The sequence below is a fragment of the Parasteatoda tepidariorum genome, chromosome 1 (assembly GCF_982258835.1).
Source record: "Parasteatoda tepidariorum strain Cologne lab strain chromosome 1, Ptep-v5.0, whole genome shotgun sequence".
Classification (NCBI taxonomy): Eukaryota; Metazoa; Arthropoda; class Arachnida; order Araneae; family Theridiidae; genus Parasteatoda; species Parasteatoda tepidariorum.
The window spans coordinates 48,018,306-48,042,585 of record NC_141755.1 but is presented as its reverse complement, the minus strand read 5'-3'; the positions used below and the strand labels follow the sequence as shown (position 1 = coordinate 48,042,585).

Genomic DNA, 24,280 nt, shown 5'->3' with positions numbered 1-24,280 from the left:
GTGGAAACACTATGTCAGACCTTAAAGAGCATAAATAGGAATCTCGTTATGTGAGTTTAAATCACAAGAATGAATTTTTAAATTGCGTTACATTGGTAGGAAAAAGTAAATATTTTTTCCCTCGGTAATTCAAAAAAAAAAAAAAAAACTTTTTTGAAGAGGCAGGTTATTTTTTCTATTTCAGTAACAGTAAATAAATATTAGTGATGGCGACAAATTTACCGCAAACAGCGTTTGAGCATAATATACAGGTCTGTATATATAAAAATTAGAATCCATATAAATATAAAATTAAATAGAAATAGCACAATCAAGTAAAACAAACCTTCATCAAGTGTATTTTTAGGCAGTTTCAATCTTGCTAAATGTGCATGGAGAAGAGCTCTAGCTTTTATACTATAAACAAAACACAATGGCTTTTCTTTGTTCTTTTCTCCCAGATTCGGAATTTCTTTGATCAACTAAACAAATTAAAAGACATTATTATTGGGAATAAGCATGCATACACAAAAGGGGCATAGTTAGTGGTATTGGAGTATCTTAGCTGTCAGTGGGGACTAATTTGATGCTCATGAAACTATGAGAACAAAACAATTTTGGCTCTCTTATACAAAGTAATGGGATATACAAAGCAACAAGATAAATAATCTTATATTTGTAATAAATGCAAATTCAATGTCAAAAATTTCTTGTACAACAAATGTCACAAAGTTGATTGCAAATAAGCTTCAGAAAACCTCTCATAAACATAAACCTTGAAATATTTATTATCAAAATTGTACTGAATCAAGTCAACAGTTTAAATGCATAAATTGAGTATGGCTATGGTATGTCAAACTTATAGTGAAAAACTCACAATATGTTCGATTAAGAAACTAATTGGATGCATATGGAACAGAACTATGAAGAAAAATTATTTTTTATTCCTTTAAGCAATGCATTGTAAGACTGAAATAGTGCAACATAAAGAGCCTTACATTGCACACATACAGTAAAATCCTGGTTTTACGCAGCACGTTTCGTATATCATCCAGCTTCCTACATAATTTTCTGCTGGTCCGTTAAAATCGCCTACACTTATATTAAAATATCCAGGATTTTACATTATATTTATTAAAAAAATCTGGCTTCTTATGTTTTTTTAACAGATTAAAATTTTTTCCTTACAAAGCTTGCACTTTTTCTTTTTTTCCCTTTTTCCAAGGAGACATGTTTATTAGTTGTTTGTATCTTTTGCGGCACTCTTTTTATTCTATCTTGTTTGGTTAGTCAAAGTCATTTTCTCTTTGTCTGTGAGAGGGGATTTCCTAATTGATTCAAAATCAGAAGGGAGGTGGGATGTGCAAAGCATGATAAGAGTGGTTAAAGGAAGTATGGGAGCTTGCACTTTTTCTTTTTTTCCCTTTTTCCAAGGAGACATGTTTATTAGTTGTTTGTATCTTTTGCGGCACTCTTTTTATTCTATCTTGTTTGGTTAGTCAAAGTCATTTTCTCTTTGTCTGTGAGAGGGGATTTCCTAATTGATTCAAAATCAGAAGGGAGGTGGGATGTGCAAAGCATGATAAGAGTGGTTAAAGGAAGTATGGGAGCTTAAATTGTAAAATTTGAGAGTGGAATTGTTTTCAGCAAACTTCAACATATGAATCTTGGAAAGGTTAGTTGGTAGTGTAATAATTTCATTTTCTTGATTCCGGTGTATTCGGGAAGCTCCGAATTTAATTCTTCAGTTGGACAGTGTCGACTAAAATACATCAAAATTGTGTTTAATCAAGTAACTCGGGATTATCTGCTTCTCAGTATCAAATAGAAACTTTGGCCCTTTGAAATAAAATTGCATGTTTGAAGATCTTTTGAAGGTGTTGATGTGCATATCGACAGCAACACAAACACCATTACTTTTTAATTCCCTATAGATATGATTTAATTTCTACACCCGATGATTGAGACTAATGGAATTTACAAACATTAGTAAGTATTAAGAGGGATATTGTTAAAATTATTACTAGAAGCAAAAAAAGTGCAAAGATAAATTCTTTTTTCTAGTAAATCATCGTGTAAGTGCCAATTCTTGAAAAATAAATTCAAATTTCCTTTTTGTACTCTGATTTTACGTTCTCACTTTGTGCGGTTTTTTAAGGCTGGCTGGACGAAAAACCGGAACTCTACTGTATATGCATTTAAACATACATACACACTGCCGTGCAATAGAAAAATTATATGAATCACCATAAGTGACAAAAAACTCAAAATTGAGATTTATGTATTCGGCATTTTTCTATGATGCGATAATTATTGCAAAAGATTTTTTTTTTCGAAAATAAATATTCTTTTATCAGTTTTTTAAAAATTCTACTTTAGTTTAATAGCATTACTAATAGAAAGAAAATAGCTATCAAGGCATTTTTCCTGAAATATATCGAGAAGCATTCACATTGTCTTTTTAATTGCACAGCAGTAATAGATGCTAATTAAAAAAACACAGTGATTATGAATAAAAAAATTCCTAAATATATGTTAAAACAGAACAAAAATTTGAACACATGACAGTCAATCATCTAAAAAATAATGAAATTGGGTTGGATCTGTACAATAGTTCAATGCAGCTGTTCATATAGTAAAAAAAAAACTTCTATATTATAAAAAATTTCAATTAAAAAAAAAATTATATATGATGCTAAATTTTAAGAACTAGAAACTTAAAAAAGAAAAAAAGGATGGCCATTAAGAAATTTCATCTTAATAAAACTTATATTTCCTTTCTGAGATGTTTATTGAAAAACAAAATATTTTACTAAGTGTAGGTGATTCACTTTTAAATTTAATGTTATTAACATTTTTAAATTTGTAAAAAAATAAATTATGCATAACATTTACTACAATTCAAAAGTTCAGTACTATTCAAAAGTGAAAAAACTAATTTTTTATGAAGAAAAATTTTAATATTTATCAACTTTTTCATGACATAAATTAACTTAAATGAAACTTGCAACCCATGATTATGGGGTGAAACAAGAAATTTCTAGAAAAATAGCAATTTTTTACAGAAAATTTTTAAAATTGCACTGTTTGAGTTAATTAGGTAAATCAGTAAATGCAATTTTTTCAGTGCAAATTTTGACTATGAATTATACTTCAATAAATTATAAACCCAGCATCTCTTATTTTCCCTTTAAAAAAAAAATATATATTTAAAAATAAAATATTCAACGATAGAAAAGAACTAGATCACATGGATGGCAAAACAAAGATATCCCAGAATTACATTTACAGAAAAAAAAAAAACTAATCTATCATTAATATGAATCAAGCAGTATTAATGAACTTGAACTAATAAAAATTATAACATATATACCTGAGGTACTTCTACATTGTCACTAGGTCTTTCAATGATTTCAGAGTTATAAGTTTTACGAAACTCCATTGATGCAGCAATAACCATAAGAACTCCTAACAATTTAAATCACAATAAAAAATTAACACACTGAAAGAAGTTGTTAGAGAATATATTGATGACAGTAAATATCAATGAACTATGAGAAAACTGGTACTTACTCTTAAATATCATTGAAGGAGTTTTATATATAAAAAATAAATACAGCTCTGTAGTATCAAGTAAAACTTCATCCCCATTGTACTTAACACTTCGATTCCACCAAATACACTAAAGAATATAAATTATGAGAGTTATATGCAACTGAATGTCACTAAAAAAAATTTATTATCTATTAGTTAAGAAAATGGCTAATGGGAAGAAACAAATTGTTTTTTTTTTTAATCAATAAAATTAGTTGTTTAACTGAGAAAAAAAGCTTAGCAAGAAATCTTTACTAAATATAAAGGAAAAAAAAAAACTTTTTTAGATTAAAAGATTCAGATCTTCAAATAATTTTACTATTTTTTTTAAAAAAAAGAAAAAAGTGATAATTTTTTTTTTATTTATGACGGAAGTTAGCGAAGAATAAAATAGTGATAACTGATATCAGAATTATTTAAAAATAACATTCAAAAGAATGAAAAGAATAGTTATAAACTGGAAGCACAAAATTGAGCACAGTGAATGATAAAACAAAATTTCGACATACAAAGAATAAATAAATTTTTTGGTGAATTATGAACTAATAATATACAAAAAGTAAGCTGACAGTACAAAGAATATACAGAAAATATGAAATAAAAATAGTAACAAATAATTACTTAAATTTTGAATACTTTTATCATTAAAAAAAATTCTAAAATTCATTGTAAAACTTTGAATTTTCAATTAATACATATTATGATAAAAAAAAAGCTTTCTATCACTATATATTTACAAAAATGTGACATTACGTTTGAAATTTCAGAACATCAGTTTTATAAGTTTTCAGAAATTGACAAGTAGTATATTTAAAAATTACCTTTTTAAAGCAGCATAAATCATAAAGTAGTACAAAATCAACTTAAATTACTCATTTCCATTTTTGCAATAAATACAATAATAATAATTAGTCTCATATAATTTTGAGAAAATGCTAGTTTTAGAAAAGGTAGCTAAGGTTCACTATGATAGAAATATAAAAAGAAAATAATAATAAATATAAAAAGATCCAAGTAACATCTAAGTGAAACATTTGTAAAATTGCCAACCTCAACACACAAATAAAATTACCGAATTATCAAAAATATGAGTTAAGAGTTTAAACCAAAAACTATAGAATATCAAGCTAAGTACTTACAACAGCGACAGGAAGAGCAACCATAAATACTAAGGCATATAAACCCAGGACCTGAAAATAAAATAAATTATAGTGTCCTAAAATTAGAAACATGCATGAAATAAATTTTAAAAAGACATATCTACATACCCAAACAGAATTTTGTTTTTCAATAATCCAAGAAGGAAGTGCAATTCCAAAAGATGTAGCTAAAACATAAAATTAAGAATATAAAAAAAGCAAATAATTTAATACCCCTTAAAAAGTTTGACCTAAAGCAAACTTACCACCAGGACCATCAGGGTTGCCATACATTTCAAAATTTTTCCGAGCTTCGTCATCTGTTAACCTAGATAGTAAGAAATCAATTATATGAATACATTAATATATAGCAACTCTCTTCATATTTGCACATATTCAATTGTTTTAATTTTATCAAGGATGAAAAAAAAGAACTATAAAAACATTTAGAAAAAATAAATGAATATTATACACAACTTGTATTAATGAATGCAACGCATTCAATGTAATTTTAGAAATTAAAGTAAAGAACTTTCAATTATTTGGGTAATAACTATAATATGTATGCCAAAGTGTAAGAGTGTTGATTGATATTGGCATTTTTACATGAACACAAATATGAAAATAAAACATCTTGTCACCAAGATGCAAAAATAGCAAATATTATAACACATAACCAGCATATTATAAGTATATCTTTCATTTTATTTATTTACTTTTAGATAAATTTGAATAACATTGCAAGTTAGTGATTTTTTTCTCAAACTGATTGTTTAAGAAATTTGAAAGTAGAGAAGCATGGGTGTCGCAAGGCTGGAATGTGCTGGTACGGCATTTTGGTACTTCTTAGTATAGTTCTGAAACTTTAATGAACCTATTACTAATTTTCCTTGCATTTTCGTAACTTTTTCTTTATTGAAAAAGTTTTCTTGGTCACTTGCCTTGCTTACAAATCAAAGGCTAACTTTGCTAATGTCTTAAATTTGAAAACAACTGTGTTCAATTAAAAAAAAATTTAAATTGTTATAATGATACTTTATTCCCTTAAAAGCTGCTCAATTAAGTTGTTGGTAGAGAAGAAAAATGGCAATTCCATATGGAAAATTTAAAAAATGTTAGCAGTTCGATACATAAGTTTTATTAATAAATAATTTCTAAATCTGCAAATTCCTATACATTGCAGAAAAGTATAAGAACAATGTGAAGAAAGAAATGCAAATAAAAATTAGATTTTTCTTATTAAATGGCAAAAGAAAAATGAGACAATTTAAGGAAAAAAACTTGACTTGAGACGATTTGAAAATTGTCTATTGATAATCTATTAGCTAAATATAACTTTAGATTTTTTCCTCCCTTTGTACTATACAGTGACTTGTGTTTTGTTAAAATTATTAGCAATAAAATTCTGAAGACAAGACTTACTAAACATAATCTTTATTTAATGAGTCTTCATGAATAGTAGACTAGCAGTTTAAAATTAATTTCACATTTAATTTTTTTTTTTAAACCAACTGACAAGTTAAATGTATGGATGTGATAGAAATTAGGAGCCTGCCCTTTTAAATGGTCACCAGTATTTGAAACAGAGAACTTTAATCATAATTATTGTACTATTTCAGCAAACTTGTACAAAAGGTTTCATGCCAATCACAGTCACTATACTAAATGTCAGAAAAAATAGTTTTACTATCCTAATTTAATTTAGGGTTAAATACTTGAGGAATTTTCTGGGTGCACAATAGAGGATAAAAATATGCGATTTAGTTAACATTATACAGTTCATAAAATATCCATGTAACCATTCAATCATTCAAATAATTTTATTTACCATATGATTAAAATAAATAACATAATATATAACTTACGCGGCATAAGCTTTAGCAATCATCATAAATTGCTTTTCATCTCCAGTTTCTTTGTCAGGATGATAAACTAAACTCAGTCTACGGTAAGCTTTTTTAATTTCACCCATAGAGGAATCCTATGACAAAATAAAAATATAATTTTACTACCATATTCCTTTATTAAACCAAATGCAAATTTTTATGGCATAACACTTACGGGTGGAATCTGAAGAATTTCAAAAGGGTCATATGCAACATAATCATGTTGTAAATGAGCAACTTTATAAGCAGTTAGAAACAACAGGACCCATCCAATAAATAATAAAAGTTTTCTGCAATAAAAAAATTGTATGTTATTGATAAAAAAAAATTTGGAGATGAAACAGAATAATCGGTACATACAGTACAGGAACTAAAAAATAACTTTTTTTGTTAATACTATTAAACAAGAAAGCACAACCTATAGCCTGCAGGTCCAAAGTGGTCCCTAAAGTTTTTTTTTTTTTTTTTTACAAGGCCACCAAACTATTTATAATATAACTAAAAATATCAACAAAAAAGTGTTTAATAATTTTTTTGCAGCTATGCTCTATAACAGAAAGTTACTAATACTAGTATATGGCCTTCCCAAAATACCAGAATGAGTTCATTTCTCATTAAAAAAGTTCTTTTTAATTCAAGGCCAGGATAGTGCGGCTGGCAGGGCACTGGGCCCATGTCAAAGAGTTCGATCCTCGCCGATCGAAGACTCCCTGTGTCGTAAATGGTGACTAATACACGTTAAATCTGTCAAGTTGCAAAGTCCTCCATGTTCCCATAACAAATCAATACCATTGGGGGTACTAATCCAGGAGTTTCCTTGTTGTCTGGATTGGTTCAAAAAAAATTACAAGGCTACGGAGTTGAACATTAGTAGTCGTAAACCCAAAAATTGGGTGGGCTGTTCAACGACGGATATAAAATAAAACAAAGGGTTCAGAGTTTGCTGACAGATGAAATTATTTACAAATCAATTAAAAGAATAAATAAAAAATTATTTTAAAATTCTAGCAACAAACAGTCATCACATTAATCTGATACTGTATAGTATTAGCAATAAATTTTATTTTCCGAATAATAGTGAAAGTTAACTTTTAGGATAAATGTAAATTATCTTTATTGTCGTTTGCCTATAAATTTACAATAATTTGATTTGTAATCTGATAAGCATATTTCTGCAAACTTATTTATATTTTATATTTCATTATCTGCATGCGAGAAAGAGAAAAAGATCAGTCATGTATAACTCAATCATATTACTTTCAAACAGAATCTAAATATTGCTCGCTTTTTATTTTTGTAGCATTATGTTAATGTTGGCCTTCAACACTGTCTTTTGTAGTTTTTGTTGCTCATTACTTGAAAATGGTTGTGCACCCCTGCTATTAAGTAATTTAACAATTCTCTCTTAAAAAATATCCATCATTATCTATAATTATTCGCGAAGAGCCAAGATGAATCTATGTTTAAGGCACTGAGCTGCCATTGTGAACAACAGGGGTTCGATCCTCAATCCCCTGGAAGCCAACCCAGCTTCAGATTGATGAGCTCCAGTTTATCTGGGAAGAAAAGACGGCCTGTGTGCAGAGATGATCACATTGCCACAACCACGTCGTTGGTCACGAAATTGTGGAGTCTAATCTTTCACAATCCTTCTGGCCCACAACCGGCTGTAGCCGGGAATGCTTCACTTTAATTATTTGAGAAATAAACTAAAAGCAATAGAAATATTGAAATACTATGATAAAAATCTACATTATAATTAATGAAAAAGAACTACTTACATAAACCTTTCTTTGGCTTTTCGATAAGGTTCATGGGCACGAAGTCTACTATTTTTAATGTGACAGTTGTCACAATGGCAAACAGTGGTATCCCTCTTTTCTCCTAACGCATAATGGACAAAGATTAGAGGAAACATCAATATAATACAAAATATTAACTCTAGCAATAAGTTAATTAGAGAACACTGAATCCTTCACTCAATTTTAAGTATATAACACTTTTTTTTAAACAAAAACTAAATGTAAAAAACATTTGTCACTAATAAAGTTCTAAACTTAATGATTTCCTAGCTAACTGTGGTATCAAAATATACTAGGAGAATTCTCAGAAATCAATACAACATATCATTATTTTCACTTAGAATAATTTTTTTAAGAAACCAATATTTTATAGATACATGAATATCTTAAGTTATAGGCAAAAAATTAGTATTTACCAGTGTAGTACCAATAAGGTATTAGCAGAAAATTTTTTGAACCATTATAGGTATATCCTGAGTTAGAGAGAAAAAAACTGGTACAATAAAAAGATATATTATTAATAAATGATAATAAGAATGTATCAGATATTTTTATTTTCATGAGAGGGGTGTTAAATAACATAGAAGTTTATTCAATATGGTAATTTATTCTCTTATGTTAGCATAATTATGGGAAAGTGGCTAATTTTTAAATGTTCATTGAAATTATTAATTAATAGTTGTAAAATTAATGAGATACCTTTTAATGGCTTTCTTTAAATTTAGTGTGCTAAATATTAAATAACTTTCCTTTAAATAAATAAATGTTTATTTCATTGGAATGCTAAATTTATGCTAAATTTTTTTTCACTGTTTGCATATCAATATAGCATTTGGTAAATCAAATGAACACCAAAATAGTCATCACAGTAACAAATTCGAAAATAATAAATGGTCACTTAATATTTAGTAACATTCATCATTGTTAAAATTACATTTTCCAATATAAAACTAAGAATCTTCTTTATATCTTGAGATTTACTAAATTATGAAACTTTCAGTTCACAATTTTCAAAGTTATCGAACATACATTTAATACCAATATTTAATACATACTAAGTGTATGTTTAAATTTTTTTTTTTACAGTTAAAATGAATATGTAATACTTATTTAGAAATTTACAAATATTGTAATAAATATTTTATCACCTTATTTGTTGCAGACTATTTACTTATTAATCAATTTGCAACAAATGTTGTTTTACTAATTGTTTAATGTATCCCACACATATAAAAAATATAATTCGCATAAATTATATAGATACGATTTCATAATCTATAATTGTTTTAGCAATGATATAACAATAATAGACATTTGCTATACGATACAATAAAACAATATTTTACGCTTAAGATATTTTATGTAAAAAAAAAAAGAAAGAATAGATTTTCCCAATCATCCAGAAGAGTAGGAAAATATTTCTTTGGAAAGCAAATTTATCTGTAATAATTACTTTTAAAGTTTAAATAGCGATTTTTCCTGTAAATACCAATTCACTGGTTGGTACATATAGCTTTCGGTTAGAAAGACAAATAAAATGGTGATGAAATTGAATAGCAATTAATAAGTAAAATAACTTATTATTTTGCTATTTTAACGTATGAAAGGAATTTTGTTTGATTTGTCAAGAAAAAACTTTATTACACGTCGGCAAAATAAAGAGGCACAGTACGGGGTAACACACATTGTAAGATATTTTTTAAGAAATTTGATAAAATACAGATACTTACGACGTTCAGTGTTACGTGGATAGAAATAATATGTGCAAGGAATGATAACTAATGCTTCAAATGAAAGCATAAAATAGAAAAATGTACCACTTTCATCATATTGAAATTTAGCTCCAGACATGATGGTAAATCTGTAAGTGAGCTGTTAACACAAACATCAGTAATGTTGCCAACTTTTCTTTTGACAGGTAATGACCGACAGGAAATACGCAACGCAGCAGCTGAGAAACTATCAGCACTTTTCTTGAGATTTTTACTTCAACGAATGGCCGCATGATAGCAGCACTTAACGCTAATTTCGAAAAATTAGAATTTTGATTTGGATTGGAATTTTCGAGTGACTGTACCTTGAATGAATTTATCAAAACCTGTTATTAAGTTGTTGCTTTCTGCAATTTTTTTTTAGAAATTAAGGCTAATCGTACCTTCAAGCGTCATGTTGTAATTGGATTATGCCTGAATCTGAACCAGCAAGATTTTCAAGTGTCATTTCCCTTAAATTTACTACTTTTACTGAGCACTTGGGTACAAGGGGAGGGGGGGTCAAGCAAGTGCAGTTGCACTCCCTAAATATCTAATAAATTGAAAATCATCTTTACCTTTTAAATGCCGACCAATTACTAGTGATGCTTGAATACATCAACTCTTCTGTCAAATTGAATTCTCTGTGACTAATAAAAATTAAGGGCAAAAAATGCATTTTTGAGCAATTATTTTGGTAAAAAAAAAATGTTGGTTTAATAGTTTTACTTTAATTATTAAATGCAACTTGCAAAATTATTTTTCGTTAATACAATATGGGAAACTTTACAACTTTTGGAGCATGATAATGAATGTTTTTCCAGGTTGCATCCTCAAAAAACTTCTACAGGTTTATTTGGTTGAGTTTCTGCGTTTTTGTCTAGAAAATAATGTATAAAATTGGTATGATTTTAAAGCTAATCGATGACCGACATGGCATTATAGGAAGCTTGAAAAGCGGAATAAAGTGCAATTTTCGTAAATAACTATGCCAGAGCGTCTTAAATTCGCCTTTTGAGCCAAGTCCATTTTCTCAAGCTCACATTTTCAGCTGTATCAATTTCCTTGAACTCACTTATTGAGCTGTATTCATTTTCTGAAATACCCATTTCAAGCTGTGATTATTTTCTTAATCACACTTTTTGAGCTGTGTTCATTCAAAAACGCATTTAGAGCTGCGACCAGAATAAAAATCTCACAGACAAAGTACTTTAACCGAAGCTTCGATTGCCAGCAGAGCTTAATGTTTTCCCATTTTTCATTTTTTCATCAGCACATTTACTTGTGCTATTAACCGATAGAAAAGATAAAAAACATGCTGTCGTTAGTTTTTTAGATTTCTTTTTTTTTCTTCGGAAATTAACATTCAAGTACAAAAATAAAGTTATGCATTTTCCTGTGATTTTAAGTATTTAACCAAGAACAGATCAATATTTTTCTGATTAAAATTGGATTTTCAATAAAGTAGGAGACTGCTCAAGTGTAAATGTGATGTAAATAAGTAAATAAGCATTTCAAATATGTCAGAATGTATAAACAAAGTAGTCATGAAACAAGCTTATTGTGCGTGTGTGACCTTTGTAAAATAAGAATTAACAGCGCTCTTTTCCCATTTTCAGTTAAAAGTCGATGTTTTGAAGCAAAAACATTTTTCACTGTATCTTTGAAACTAACAACGAGAATCGAAACCATTTTGAGCAAAATATAGCAATAGCAGATTTTTCTCGAGACTATTTCGAGCTAAAGATGTTTAAATTTTTTTTTTTTAAGTCGCTACGCTTTTACTAACTTGCTTTCTTGTCTGTGAGGGTCGCGTCTATGCCTATGATGCCAATACAAGTTTCAAACAATTTCTGATCAATGACACCCCATTTCATCGTTATTTTATCTTTAAAAAAATCTATCCAAATAAAAAAAAAATAAAAAAAATCAGACTAGCTAGAGTAATTAAATTTTAACTGGAACTCTGTATTGTCAGTTTCAGTCGTTTCTAGACATCCACAAATAGAATTTCTCATGAATGGGAACCTATCGCAGAGCCAAATTTTGAAAAGTTAAGTTATGGTTAGAAAGCTAGGGGTCCGAAGTGTTTGGTCAGACATAAATACACGGAGTTTCTCCTTTTGAGTTTACTTGGAAAAAAATAGTTTTTATTTTTCTTATTTAATAATTTAATTTAATATTGTTAGAAAAATTCTGTTTTGTAACAAGTCAACATTTATATAATGAGTGAATTACACAATATTACGTAACAGCAATCAAAACATGAATTAAAAAAAATGAGTAGAATGGTTCATGAGAAAAAAAATTGAAAAAGTCGCATTTTTAGGTTTTTATTTTTCTGAAAGTATTAAACCAATTTCGTTTGAATATTGGATTTTGTATAACACGGTGTTTTATTCCAGTAACTAAAAATGAAAAAAAGGGTGGTGTTTCTGCGGAAAAATTTATATTCAAGATATTTTTTTTAAAAAAAAAGCTTTGTTACGTTACTATAAATAATACTTGAAAACGTCCCTATTCTCCTCTTTGTCTTTCTAGACAGGCAAGTGAGGTATTGCATCCGATAATATAAGCGTTTTATGCACGAAAAGTATGTTTTGTACGCATGATCTCTCTACGCATGATATTTCTATCTGCAAAATTAAGACATTCCATAAGTTTTTTTCTCTTTTTAGGCATAATCATATGAAACTATATACGAGTCAGTATAATGAACAATTCAAAAGTTGCAAGCGTTTTTATGTATAAAAGAAACTACTTTTGACATGATTTATGACACTTTTCACTTTGCTATCGTGGGACGATCTGAACATGTGAGGAAAATTTTCTGATGAAATTTTTTTATATTGAATTGACAGTGATAAAATTCGAATTGACAAAATTGATTAATTTGAAGTGATGAAGGTTTTCTTCAGAAGTACAATTCAAAAATAAAACAGTCCCGCAGTGGACTGATCATTAAGACACGGTTCTCAGCCGATCACCGAAGTCAAGCATCACTGGCTACGGTCAGTGTGCGGGTGGGTGACCATTTGGATCAGTCTGCGTAGGGACCAAGGGTGTGCGGTATTGGTCCTCGTTAAACTGTGCTACCGTAAAGTGCTCGACTTCGCGCGCAGGTCGTCGGGCTACCGAAGCGGAGGTGCCATCCCCTCCGCAAAGGATCAAAATTGTGATGGCATGTCTTCGGATCATCCTCCGCGATGTTTCCCAGACCGTCACCAATAGCCCATTGTGCAGCTCTAGTGCGACGTAAATTAACAACAACAACAGCAAAATCAAAAATAGAACAACCGGGATAGCCTGGTTGATAGGGCGGTGGTCCCATGTCCAAAAGGTAGCGAGTTTGATTCCCACCGGCCGAAGATTCCCCGTGTAGTAAATGGTGACTGGTGCACGTTGAATCTGTCGGGTCACAAAGTCTTTCATGTTCCCATGAAAAATCATTAGCTCTGGGGTCATAGAATTGGTGATTGATCGCTCTTCGGTTCAGGTCAAAATTACAATGTGTGAATGAATGAATGTGTCCACCCTATAAGCGGGCTGTGACGTGTGTGTGGCTGAAGTGTTATTCTTGGCAATAGATGGCGCCACTGAAAAACAAGAAACACACCCTGTCCCTTATATTTGCCTAGTTTCAAAGAGTAGCCCTGCTGATATTGGTAAGTAGTATTAGAAACACCAATAAAAACGATATAAATAGAACATTTTATAATAAAAATACCCATTTCAACCTTTGAAATTATAGCCCTATTCATTCTTTTTTGCTCATTCGACTTAACGAGAAAAAATGAATAAGAAACAATACCTTTCTTTGCGGTACAGAAATGTAAGATGTCTAAATAAGAGCAAGAGCAAAATTGTTCTTCTTGTACACAAAATCCTTATAATTTCTTAAATTATCTTAATATTTCCTGTTTTGTCTCAATCAATTTAGCATGAAAAAGTAGGAAAATATACTTCACATATTCAGATAGTTTCAGGATAGCAATGCATAATGTGCTTTCGATCGAAAACAAATACTTTTTATATCTAAAACTCATGCAAGTTTTAAACTATTCATCTCCATTTCTTTCTAAAAAAGAAAGCGCACATAGGAGAGTTGAGGAGATTTCGGTATCATTTATAAAAACACAGCAAGGCGTTCCATGATAAAAAAAAAAACTTGGACATTAATTTTTTCATAAAAAAGCTCAATTTTACTCAATTCTTTATAATGATGCAATAAATTACAGAATTTGAATGAAATCAGTCGAATAGATCTTGGGAAATCAAATTTGAAATATACGATTTTTTTTTTAAAATTTGAAGCTCATAAACCATTTGATCGATTGCTCTCAAATTTCCTAAAAATTAACATTCTTCAAAATGATGTAAGAAATTGTGCACCTTACAATGCAATTTTTTTCCACCATTATTAAATTAAATATATTAAAAAAAATATAATTATTAAAAATAATTTTGTTTTTGCAATTATTAAAAATAATATTTGTTTGTGTTAAGAATCAACCATAAGTATTTATGTCTTAATCATATTAATGTAGAAATAGTACAAAACAAAAGTATGTCAATGTTGCGTTTCACTTTTGTCTCATAAAATATTACCATATGTAAATCTATGAGTTTTTAAATAGGAAAATAAATACGGCTTTTGTGCAGTGCAAAAAAATTTTAAAAAAATTTCGAAACAAGATGGTAAAAAATAATTTCTGATGAATATGTGGAGTAATTTGGACGACTTTTTAATCCTATACTTTACAAAAAAATTTCAGAATTCAGTCTGAAGACAAATTTCTCAAAAAGTTTCAAAACCTATAGAAAATTTGAAAGATACCTGTTAAATATCAGTGGTATATATATATATATATATATATATATATATATATATATATATATATATATATATATATATATATATATATATATATATATATATATATATATATATATATATATATATATATATATATATATATATATATATATATATATATATATATATATATATATATATATATAATAAAAAATCGCAGGATCATTTTTATCGAGGAATGTTCAAAACTTTATTCTGGTTTTCAAACCCACGCAGTTTCTCTGCACAAATACTGATTATTAACTGTGTTATTATAAAGTTTTGAATGAAAATAAAATAAAATAGAAAAAGAAAAAAACAGCTGATCTTTTGTGGTGTGAAACGGGGCATGCAAAGTTTTTACGAACCATAACGGCACGCCTTTAACCGTTACACAGCCACGCATCAAACTTCTTTATTGTGTACTATACTTCTCGTAAATTCATAGTCATGGTTTGTTTAAAAATGTGTCAAACTGTTTTTGATTTCGTGACATTAATGACTTCCGCAGAACAATTCTTACATAGCAATTCAAAAAAGTGCTAAAAAAAGTTTAAAAAAAATGATAAGTAAAAATAAATTTTGCCAACACAAATAATTTAATGTTATTTCATATGAATCATTGATTCAGTTAATATGTAGAAAATTTAAAAATAAATAAACAGATAAAAATTAAGGTAAATAATTCAAAATGATTGAGAAACAATGCATTATAAAGGAAAACAGGAATAGGAATTAAATATTATTGTAAAATTTAAGAATATCATACGTTTTAAAAATAGCTAAAAATTATTTTTGAAAACCTATTTATTGACTTTGAGGAACTAATAATAAGTAATAATAAATAATAAGTAATTTATAATAATTAATCTACATATTAAAAAACTTATACATAGACGAAGAACTCGAAGTGTAAATAGATACCTGTTTTTTCAGTTGTTCAAAACACACATTTTTTTAAAACATTAACTAGCTAAACGAATGTTTTTCTACTTAATCTTGATAAAAGCCGCTAGATGATTACGCTGTTATCAGTGAAGCGTTAGAATTTCATGAAACCTCAAAATCAATTCAGTAATCATACTTTGTCTTTCAATTATTTACTAACTTGCTGAATACCCGTTCCTCGAACGGAGTGGGAAAAAAAGTAAGCAGTCAGCACTGGACTAAACTACGAAATCCTGCACAAAACGGAAAGCCATATACTAACATAGTTAATAAAGCTAAAGTAATTCCATTTTTCAAATTTATTATTATATTTTGTATTTCCCGGTGGTTTATTTAGGTTATATGATTAAACAAAACACATTTTTAGTAATTAATCGCATAAAAAAAAGATAAACAATTTAGAATCATTCTGCATGAAAAAAAAAGATAAATAATTTAGAATCATTCTGCATGATGGTGTTGCTCGAGGCCAATTTATTATAGTCAAAATTCACCGTAACCTTGCGATTTTCACCCGAACTTATTGATTTAGAGGGAACATAAAAAACTTCATTTTACAGTATCTAGATTAAAACTTCCCAGATGAAATTTTAATAGGTATCAAACATACTAATGTATTAAATTAAACCTATATTTGTTTATTTGATACTCAAACTTCACCAATTACTAAAACTTCACCAATTACTATAATATATATAGTGCCTATTACCTAAATTCATTACGATATTCCAATTTTTTTAAAAAAAAAATATTAATATGAAACTTAAAAAAAAACTAAAGTCTATTTGTTTTATTATCTGTAAAACTTATAAAACTAGCAAAAAAAATTATTATTATTTCTTTAAATGACCATTTTTAGGTAAAAATAAGGAATTTTTTTTGCTTATACACTAAACGCAGTGAAAAAATTTCTACAGTCTAAAACAAAAAATCCTTTGAGGAATTTGTTTAGAAGGATATCATTTATGTTTAGATTTATTATCTTAAATGCAAGTGCATATACTACTGAGTTAGGGATAAATGTAGTTAGAAAAGCAAATTTAGAAAAATTTCCGTACTTGTCTTTGCGAAAAAACATGCATAAAAACATTCTACTTTTTCTCTTAGTCTGTAGTTTAAAACATATGTACTGTAATAAGCACTGATAAAGAAATGTAGACAGTTATTTCAAAAACAAAATGAGATATCGTGTTTAAAGTTTTTTGAAAAAAATCTGATTTTGAGGTAAGCACATTTAAAGTCTTATAATCATTAGTCTAATTGCTGTTATCACCTTGCACAAAAACTGTCATAACTTTGGAAATAACTAGAGTACAAACAAAATTAAAGTATTTCTAGAAAGCTAAGAGTACAGATTCTAAATTTATAATAAACTAAATTTCTAAATTTTTTTTTCGGTCCAAAATCCTAAATTTTTCAATTTGACGATTTTTGGCAAATTTGTTGATTTTTTTATTCACTAGTGCAATAATTAATTTTTGCACTAGTCAGACACCTTAAGCATCATTGACGTCGATAAAAAGATGGCGATATTTATAACGAACGAACGATTATAACGAATTATCTTAAACAAATCAGTACCAATTCTCTATTCATGTTGCTTCATAATACTTGAAGTATATAATTAATTATTTTTATTTGAGTTGGTTTTTATTCCCAAAATAATTAAGCATCATTGGCGTCAAAAAGAGTTTGGTGATTCTTTAGGCCTCTGTTAAACGAATTAGTACCATTTCTCCATCAATATAGCTTATAATTTAATTGTAATTTAATGTAGCTTATTTTTTATTTCAAGTAGTAATTATTACCAAAATTAGCTACGTAGTTGAACAATTGAATAATTATAGTCGTAAACTTAAAATTGATTCAGATGTTCAACACCAGTTCTGAAATAAATATAAAATATCACAGCATATATAATGCTTATGTAAAGGTGGATACTTAGCAAATGTTTATAATTCTTGCATTGCACAAATTTCGTAAATTTTAAATTAATTAATAATTTTGTTAATTAATTAATAGTTCGTTAATATTTTCTCTATAATAAATAATGGGTTTGTTGATTTAAAATAAATATCCTGTATGTCTTCAAATATTTATTGATTATTTTGAATAAAATTTTATTGAATAAACAACACGCTTTCAATATACATATATGGTTATTATAGGGGTGGACTCTTTGAAAATTTTTTATTTTCGTTTTGTATAATAATATAATTTGTATAATTCGTATTGTATTTTGTATGATAATTAAGAAATTTTGCATCATGAGGTGCAAATTAAAAATTCATTTTATCAGTAATATAATAATTTTTGTTCTTATAATTGGTTTGATATTTAAATATAGGTGACACATTTTCCAAAACACTCATATTTATTGTGTATGTATTATCTGAAAATATTTAATGTATAGTTTTAATAAAATCTTATTTTGTCTAAAATATGCAAATCTAGGAGAATATTTATAATTGTATCATAAAGCTTAAAGGGTGTTAATCTTTTATAAGTTTTATAAACTGTCTACATTATTTGAAAATGGTTTCATTTAAAAATTTGGGTGTCATATTTTCAAAGAGCCTTCATTGATAATATTAATAGTATATTTTCAAATTTTCAATAAAATTCTATTTTGTCCAAATCATACAAGGCTAATATAGTCGCATCATAACGGTGAATAAGTTTTTAAGTTATTTTAAAAACTTTTTAGAGTCACGTACTATATTTAAAATTGTAGTTTCGTAGTGAAATACATTTATTTTATTAATTCCAGTTGTTTTCATTATAAAACAAGGGTGTGCTAATTTCCATTTTAAAATTTTAATTAATTTATTTAAAAGCACGCTATCTAGAGCATATATATTATTAACATAAAATTTGAGATTCTTTGCTATTTCTTATTATCATTTGCACCGCATTATTAATAATACGAAATTCTTTATTATGCAATGAAAACTAATAATTTATTATATTCAAAATGCAAAAATTTTTATATTTGTAAACTGACATAATAATTAAATATGGGTGTTATATTTTCCATAAATATAGTTATGATCAGGGAATATTTATTTAATATTTTTTAAAAAGTAATATTTAGTTCATGCATATTCCATATCCAACAACACAGATAAAGTGTAAGATAAATATAACTTAATTTTTTATTAATTTTTGAAGAAAATCTTTTTAAAAGACCTTATTTTGTCAGAATAAATTAATGTCAAAAGCATTTATTTGTAGTTCCAACCTAAGTTTAGTACTTGGCGAATTTATTTCTTATTTTTCGCTCCACGAAATTTATTTGGAATTGGTTTCTATAACAAAATGAGAGGACTTCGTTTTCAAAAAATATCCATGAGTGCTTAGAAATATTTATTAAGTAATTTTAAGAATCTTATTTTGTTCAAAACTCGCAATGACAAGTGAATGAAAATGTAGATCAAATACAAAAGTCGATACTTGGATTTTTTTTTAGCGTAATTATTTTATAAAATTATTTGAAACTGGTTTTATACTACATTTTAGGCATCTTATTTTCTAAAAGTACTCACATAAGTTAGAAAATATTTAGATAAACAGAAACTCGTAATGTTTAGAGCATTCAAAGTGTTAACATTTGGGTGGACACTTAGAGAATTTTTTTTATTACATTGCATCATTCAATTGAAACTCTTTTTTTTAAAGAAAAAAATATGGGCGTGATATTTTCCAAAAGTACCCATCCTACATATTTCGGGAAATATTTGCTAAATATAAAGAAAACTATTATTTAATCCAAAGCGCCATCCATCCAAAGCACCAGAGCATAACTATAGCGCTGTTGGAAACTTCTATTTATTCTTCAATTGTTACATATTTTTTGCTTTTAGCATATTTAATATGAAAGTAGTTGTTATTTTATTTTCAAAAAATATTTAACAGTCTTATGGTCAAAACGCACCGTAAAACTGCTAGATATTGTTACAAAATATTATGAAAACGTGTATCAAATATCAAGTAGTCATTCAGTGTATTAAGGGAAAAGAGCAATCAAAACTTATTTTCATAAAAAACTTAAAACAGTTTGTGTGTACAGAAACATCGCACTTTTTACAAGTGATAGCGTGTCTGTGACAGTGTCATCGTCTTCTCTTATTTTTGAGATTTCGGGGTCAACAGAGTTACGTAATTTTGTTCGTAAATATAGTGCTTTGTTTTAGTTTTTTTATTAAATTTTTTAAATTTGTTTTGCGTAAAGCTATCGTTCGAATGAACCCAAAGCGCTTTGGCGAACAAAACTTGCTTCAAGATTTAATGATATGTTATAATTTCATAACCATAGTTCAGTGTTTCCCAAACTTATGACGTTTGTGTACCATTTCTAAATTTTTCGTAACGCTGTGTACCACTAATAAAAAAATGAATGTATTTTTTTTCTATAGAAAAATTGCACAAAAGTTAAAAATCACAACTGGTTGTTGACACCACTAATTATTAACTGTTAACTCTGCAAAAAATAGCCAATAGAAAAATACTTAATCGTAAATTTTCATGGCTAGCTTTGTTTTTACATTTTTTTTTTGAAATTTCCGTTTGTTACAAGATATTTTGCATAAGAACACGTACTCCCGCTAAACTGTTCCCGTACCTCTGGGGATACGCGTACCACACTTTGGGAAACACTGCCATAGTTGAACAGCCGTCCCAATTTTGAGTTAACGACTACTAATGCTCAACTCCACAACCTTGAAATTTTGAACCCAATCCAGAAGACAAGGGAACTCCTGGATCGAGTATTAGGAGAAATTTGCTTTCGTGGAGGACTATTTGAGGGACCTAACCAGCATTTGCGTTACATGGAGAGGAAAACCACAAAAACTTCTCACGCTTAGTCTGATGTCAAAGGGGTCTCTAACTCATGATTCGTCTACTCCTGAGGATATTTTATGTCAGCACTGTGGTCGGTGCGAGTTGGGTGTGGAATTCGTATCGACCAACCATCGCTGGGATTCGAACCAGGTTTGCTCTATTAACTGAGCAACTGCTGCTCTTTGATATTATTTCATCGCAATCAGCCTTTGAAAGAGAAACAGCTATATTTTTGTGAAAATCTGGTAGATTTATTTTTTTATGATAGATTACAATAAAATCGTCAGGCATTAGATTTTGCTACGTCAATAAAATTCGTAAAAATTATTCTCCACCATTTGTTTCCTTTAACTTGTGTTTACTTACATGGGCATAGAGTTATGTAAAAGATCCTTGCCCCCTCCGTTATATTTAATGTAATTTGCAATAATTTTTGGTTATGGCATGCTGACTTGTTCTTTTTTGCATAATTTAGAGGTTTAATTACACAAACAGCCACAAATCTTGATTACAGGTTATCATTCCATTCTACTAAACCGACATTTTCTATATCTTTCACACGTATTTGAAACTCTATCTTCTTTTATTTTCACGTCTTTACTAACATCTTTGGAGCTTTTCCAACTATGTCTTTTCTAATGATTCTAAGAACATACAATCCAGCGTTTGAAAGTTATGACAATAAGGTCATCGATATAAAAAAAAATGAAAACAAACAATATGATCTGTAATATCTTTCATCACTTTACATGATTAATGACTAAATCATCACCTAAGTCTTAGCAGAAGAATTGTGGGAAACAAAACCATCTTCAAACTTTTCTGCAAGTTCACTGATTCAGTTTTTAATAGAAATTTATAAATCACTTTGTTTTGTGTACTATTTTAAATTTTTCTTTTTTCTCATCCTTTTTGTAAATGTTTTTTATTTTTTACTATTTTTACTATTATTATCATTTTTCTTTTCTAAATTTTACATGCCCTTTTAGTATGTATTTCTGCTTAAAAATCCTTTATTGTTTGCTACCATACTTACGTCTGTAAGCTTCGTGTTGTACTTTTTCAGTGGTGCACGAGGAATAACTTTGTTCTTGAATTAAAAAAAAAAAAGTCTTAGAAGAAGGTTTCAATTGATTGCCATATATGTTAAACGTCGTATCGCCTTTCGAATTAGTGGGGGATTTACATAATCAAAAGTTGACCTATATTGTGCAGTTGTCTATAGTTTTTCTTGGTGTAAGCTGGAATATTCAGATAAAAGTAAAGCATTCATTGGAACTGGCCAAAAAATTTAATCTGATAGTTTCACAAACAGTATGTTCATAAAGTTTCTGGGGCATTCACATGGCTCTGAAACCTCCTCATCATTTAAAATGTCATCCATCATCATTCTCTTTATTTGTGACAATTTTAGAATTTGGTGGTTTTATAACTATATCAATATGTCCAGCTTTAACGAACAAACCAGATAGCTTTTCAGTCTCTATCTCTTCTGAATAGTTCAAAGTCAAATTTCAAAGACATGAAATTAAAATGTCAACTATAAGCCATTTTAATCTAATTATTCCAATCAAAGAAATTCTGATGACGAACTTATAAATCTTATGTAGTGTTCAGTATATGAGTAAAACTAAAAGTGATAATTAAATAAACTAAAAAATCGATATTAATTTTGAATATTTTGTATTTCTAAGTATTTTTTTAAATAATTAATCGTTCCTACAATTAAATGGAGTATAGCAAAGAGAAATTAATTACCGATTTTAAGAAAAATCCAGATAAATTAGTGTTTAAAAAAACACAACGGGTGGAGTTTTTAATGGAATTTTTCTCTATCTTAACTCGCATTCTGCACCCTTCCTATAGGGGGTCCCAAATGTCTACTATCGATTTTCTTTTTAAAGCATAAGGAAAAGGATAAGTCCACTCACAACACTTAATCTTAAAATTGAAGAAGGGCCTAAGAATAATAGCAAATAGAAAGGTAAGTTGAATAATGAAACAATGTATAAAACAGTTAGAAGTTTTACAGTTATATATGGCACTACACAGGCATTTATGCAATCTTTAAGTATTTTATAACTGTCGTTAAACAGCCATCCCAGTTTTGGGTTTACGAATGCCTATGTCAACTCTGAAGCCTTGTAATTTTCAACTCAATCCAGAAGATAAAGGATCTCATAGATCAAGTATTTGGAGAAATTCAGTTTCTTGGAGGACTTTCTGTAAAACTAACCCGCATTCGCGTTATATGGAGAGGAAATGAACGAAAACCTCCCACGGTTAGCCTGATGGCAAGGGCACTTTAACTCATGATCCGTCTACCACTGAGGATATTTTACGTCAGCACTGTGGTCGGTGCTTGCCGAGTACGGAATCCGAATCAACCATCGCTGGGATTCGAACCCGGGGCACCATATTGTGAAGACGAATGCTCTTTCCCCTGAGCTTAAGATTGAGCCAACGCGGCTCAATCTTTAAGTATTGTCATCCATGAGCTTGCAAGGCATATTCAAACAGTTTCTTTTTTAAAAATAGAAACCTTAACCGTATAAACCGCCCGACCGACAAACCAACATTCGAATCCGAAATGAAGTTCAAAAATTTGGCCGTACTTTACCGGAACAAGAAAAACTTTAATTTTAAAATTTATAATGGCTCCGGGTTATTCAATTGTCCTGCTTTGGTCAAAATCATCAAATAGCGTTTAAAACAATTTCTGTCTAAAATCAGCTTGCCGTGATTATCTAAAAACTTATCTACGTAAGCTATGAATTTCATGTGGAAATTGCTATTATGTTTTCTCCTGGATCTGGTAGTTTAAAAAAAATCTTTTCTTTAAAATCGGATGAGGCGGATCTGCGGAAATTTTCCTGATATTCCTATTAGCCAATCTAGGCTTGTCTTTGAAAAATGCAAAAAAAAAGTGCTTTTATTTTAACAATAAAGCTATTAAACGTTAGATAATTTAATTACAAAATTACAAATTGGTAATGAAATTTTGTAGACACAGAGCTGCAAATGAAATTTGTACAGTGTACAAAGAAGAAGAAAAAAAAAAAAAGACCACCCTGAATAATTTTTGATCTAATTATCAGATCTTCACATCTAGGACTCAATCTTATTGGCTCAAGAGGGTGACCTCAAATGTACTAATTAATAAGTGCAGGCGATTTACGTTATGAAATCAGACACAAAAACGTACTTTCTCTGATTTTTTTTTTTAGTTGTTGTTGATGAAATCGGATTTCTGACCCCCAAAATATAGGGGGTGGCAGCAATCTGGGAAATATGGTTCTAGTAGTTTGGGCAGGAGAGTGTCCAAAGTTTGGACCAATTAAAGTTCATTTTATTTTTTACGTACTTCGCTATATCCCGAGAACTTTTGAAGCAAATTGATAAATTTTTGCACACAGTTATAAAATTCGTTTATCCAAAGGTAATTCCGTGCAAAAAGTAATCTTTAGTAAATATTTATTATTAT

General features: G+C 28.6%; 1 protein-coding gene across 2 annotated transcripts in view; it reads right to left on the bottom strand.

Moving 5' to 3' along the window:
- Sec63 (translocation protein Sec63) overlaps window positions 1-10,362 on the bottom strand; it is a 28,763-nt gene extending 18,401 nt beyond the window's left edge. The window contains exons 1-10 of one of the 2 annotated variants that reach the window (XM_043052682.3): window positions 10,131-10,362; window positions 8,380-8,482; window positions 6,774-6,888; window positions 6,578-6,693; window positions 4,979-5,040; window positions 4,842-4,900; window positions 4,713-4,763; window positions 3,553-3,661; window positions 3,353-3,447; window positions 326-461 (exon numbers count right to left, since the gene is read on the bottom strand). In XM_043052682.3, coding sequence (XP_042908616.2) covers window positions 326-461; window positions 3,353-3,447; window positions 3,553-3,661; window positions 4,713-4,763; window positions 4,842-4,900; window positions 4,979-5,040; window positions 6,578-6,693; window positions 6,774-6,888; window positions 8,380-8,482; window positions 10,131-10,251 — 967 coding nt within the window. In that variant the 5' untranslated portion in view covers window positions 10,252-10,362. The remainder of the gene's footprint in view (window positions 1-325; window positions 462-3,352; window positions 3,448-3,552; window positions 3,662-4,712; window positions 4,764-4,841; window positions 4,901-4,978; window positions 5,041-6,577; window positions 6,694-6,773; window positions 6,889-8,379; window positions 8,483-10,130) is intronic. The other variant, XM_043052683.3, reaches the window with a different exon arrangement.
- Window positions 10,363-24,280: the final 13,918 nt, after the last annotated feature.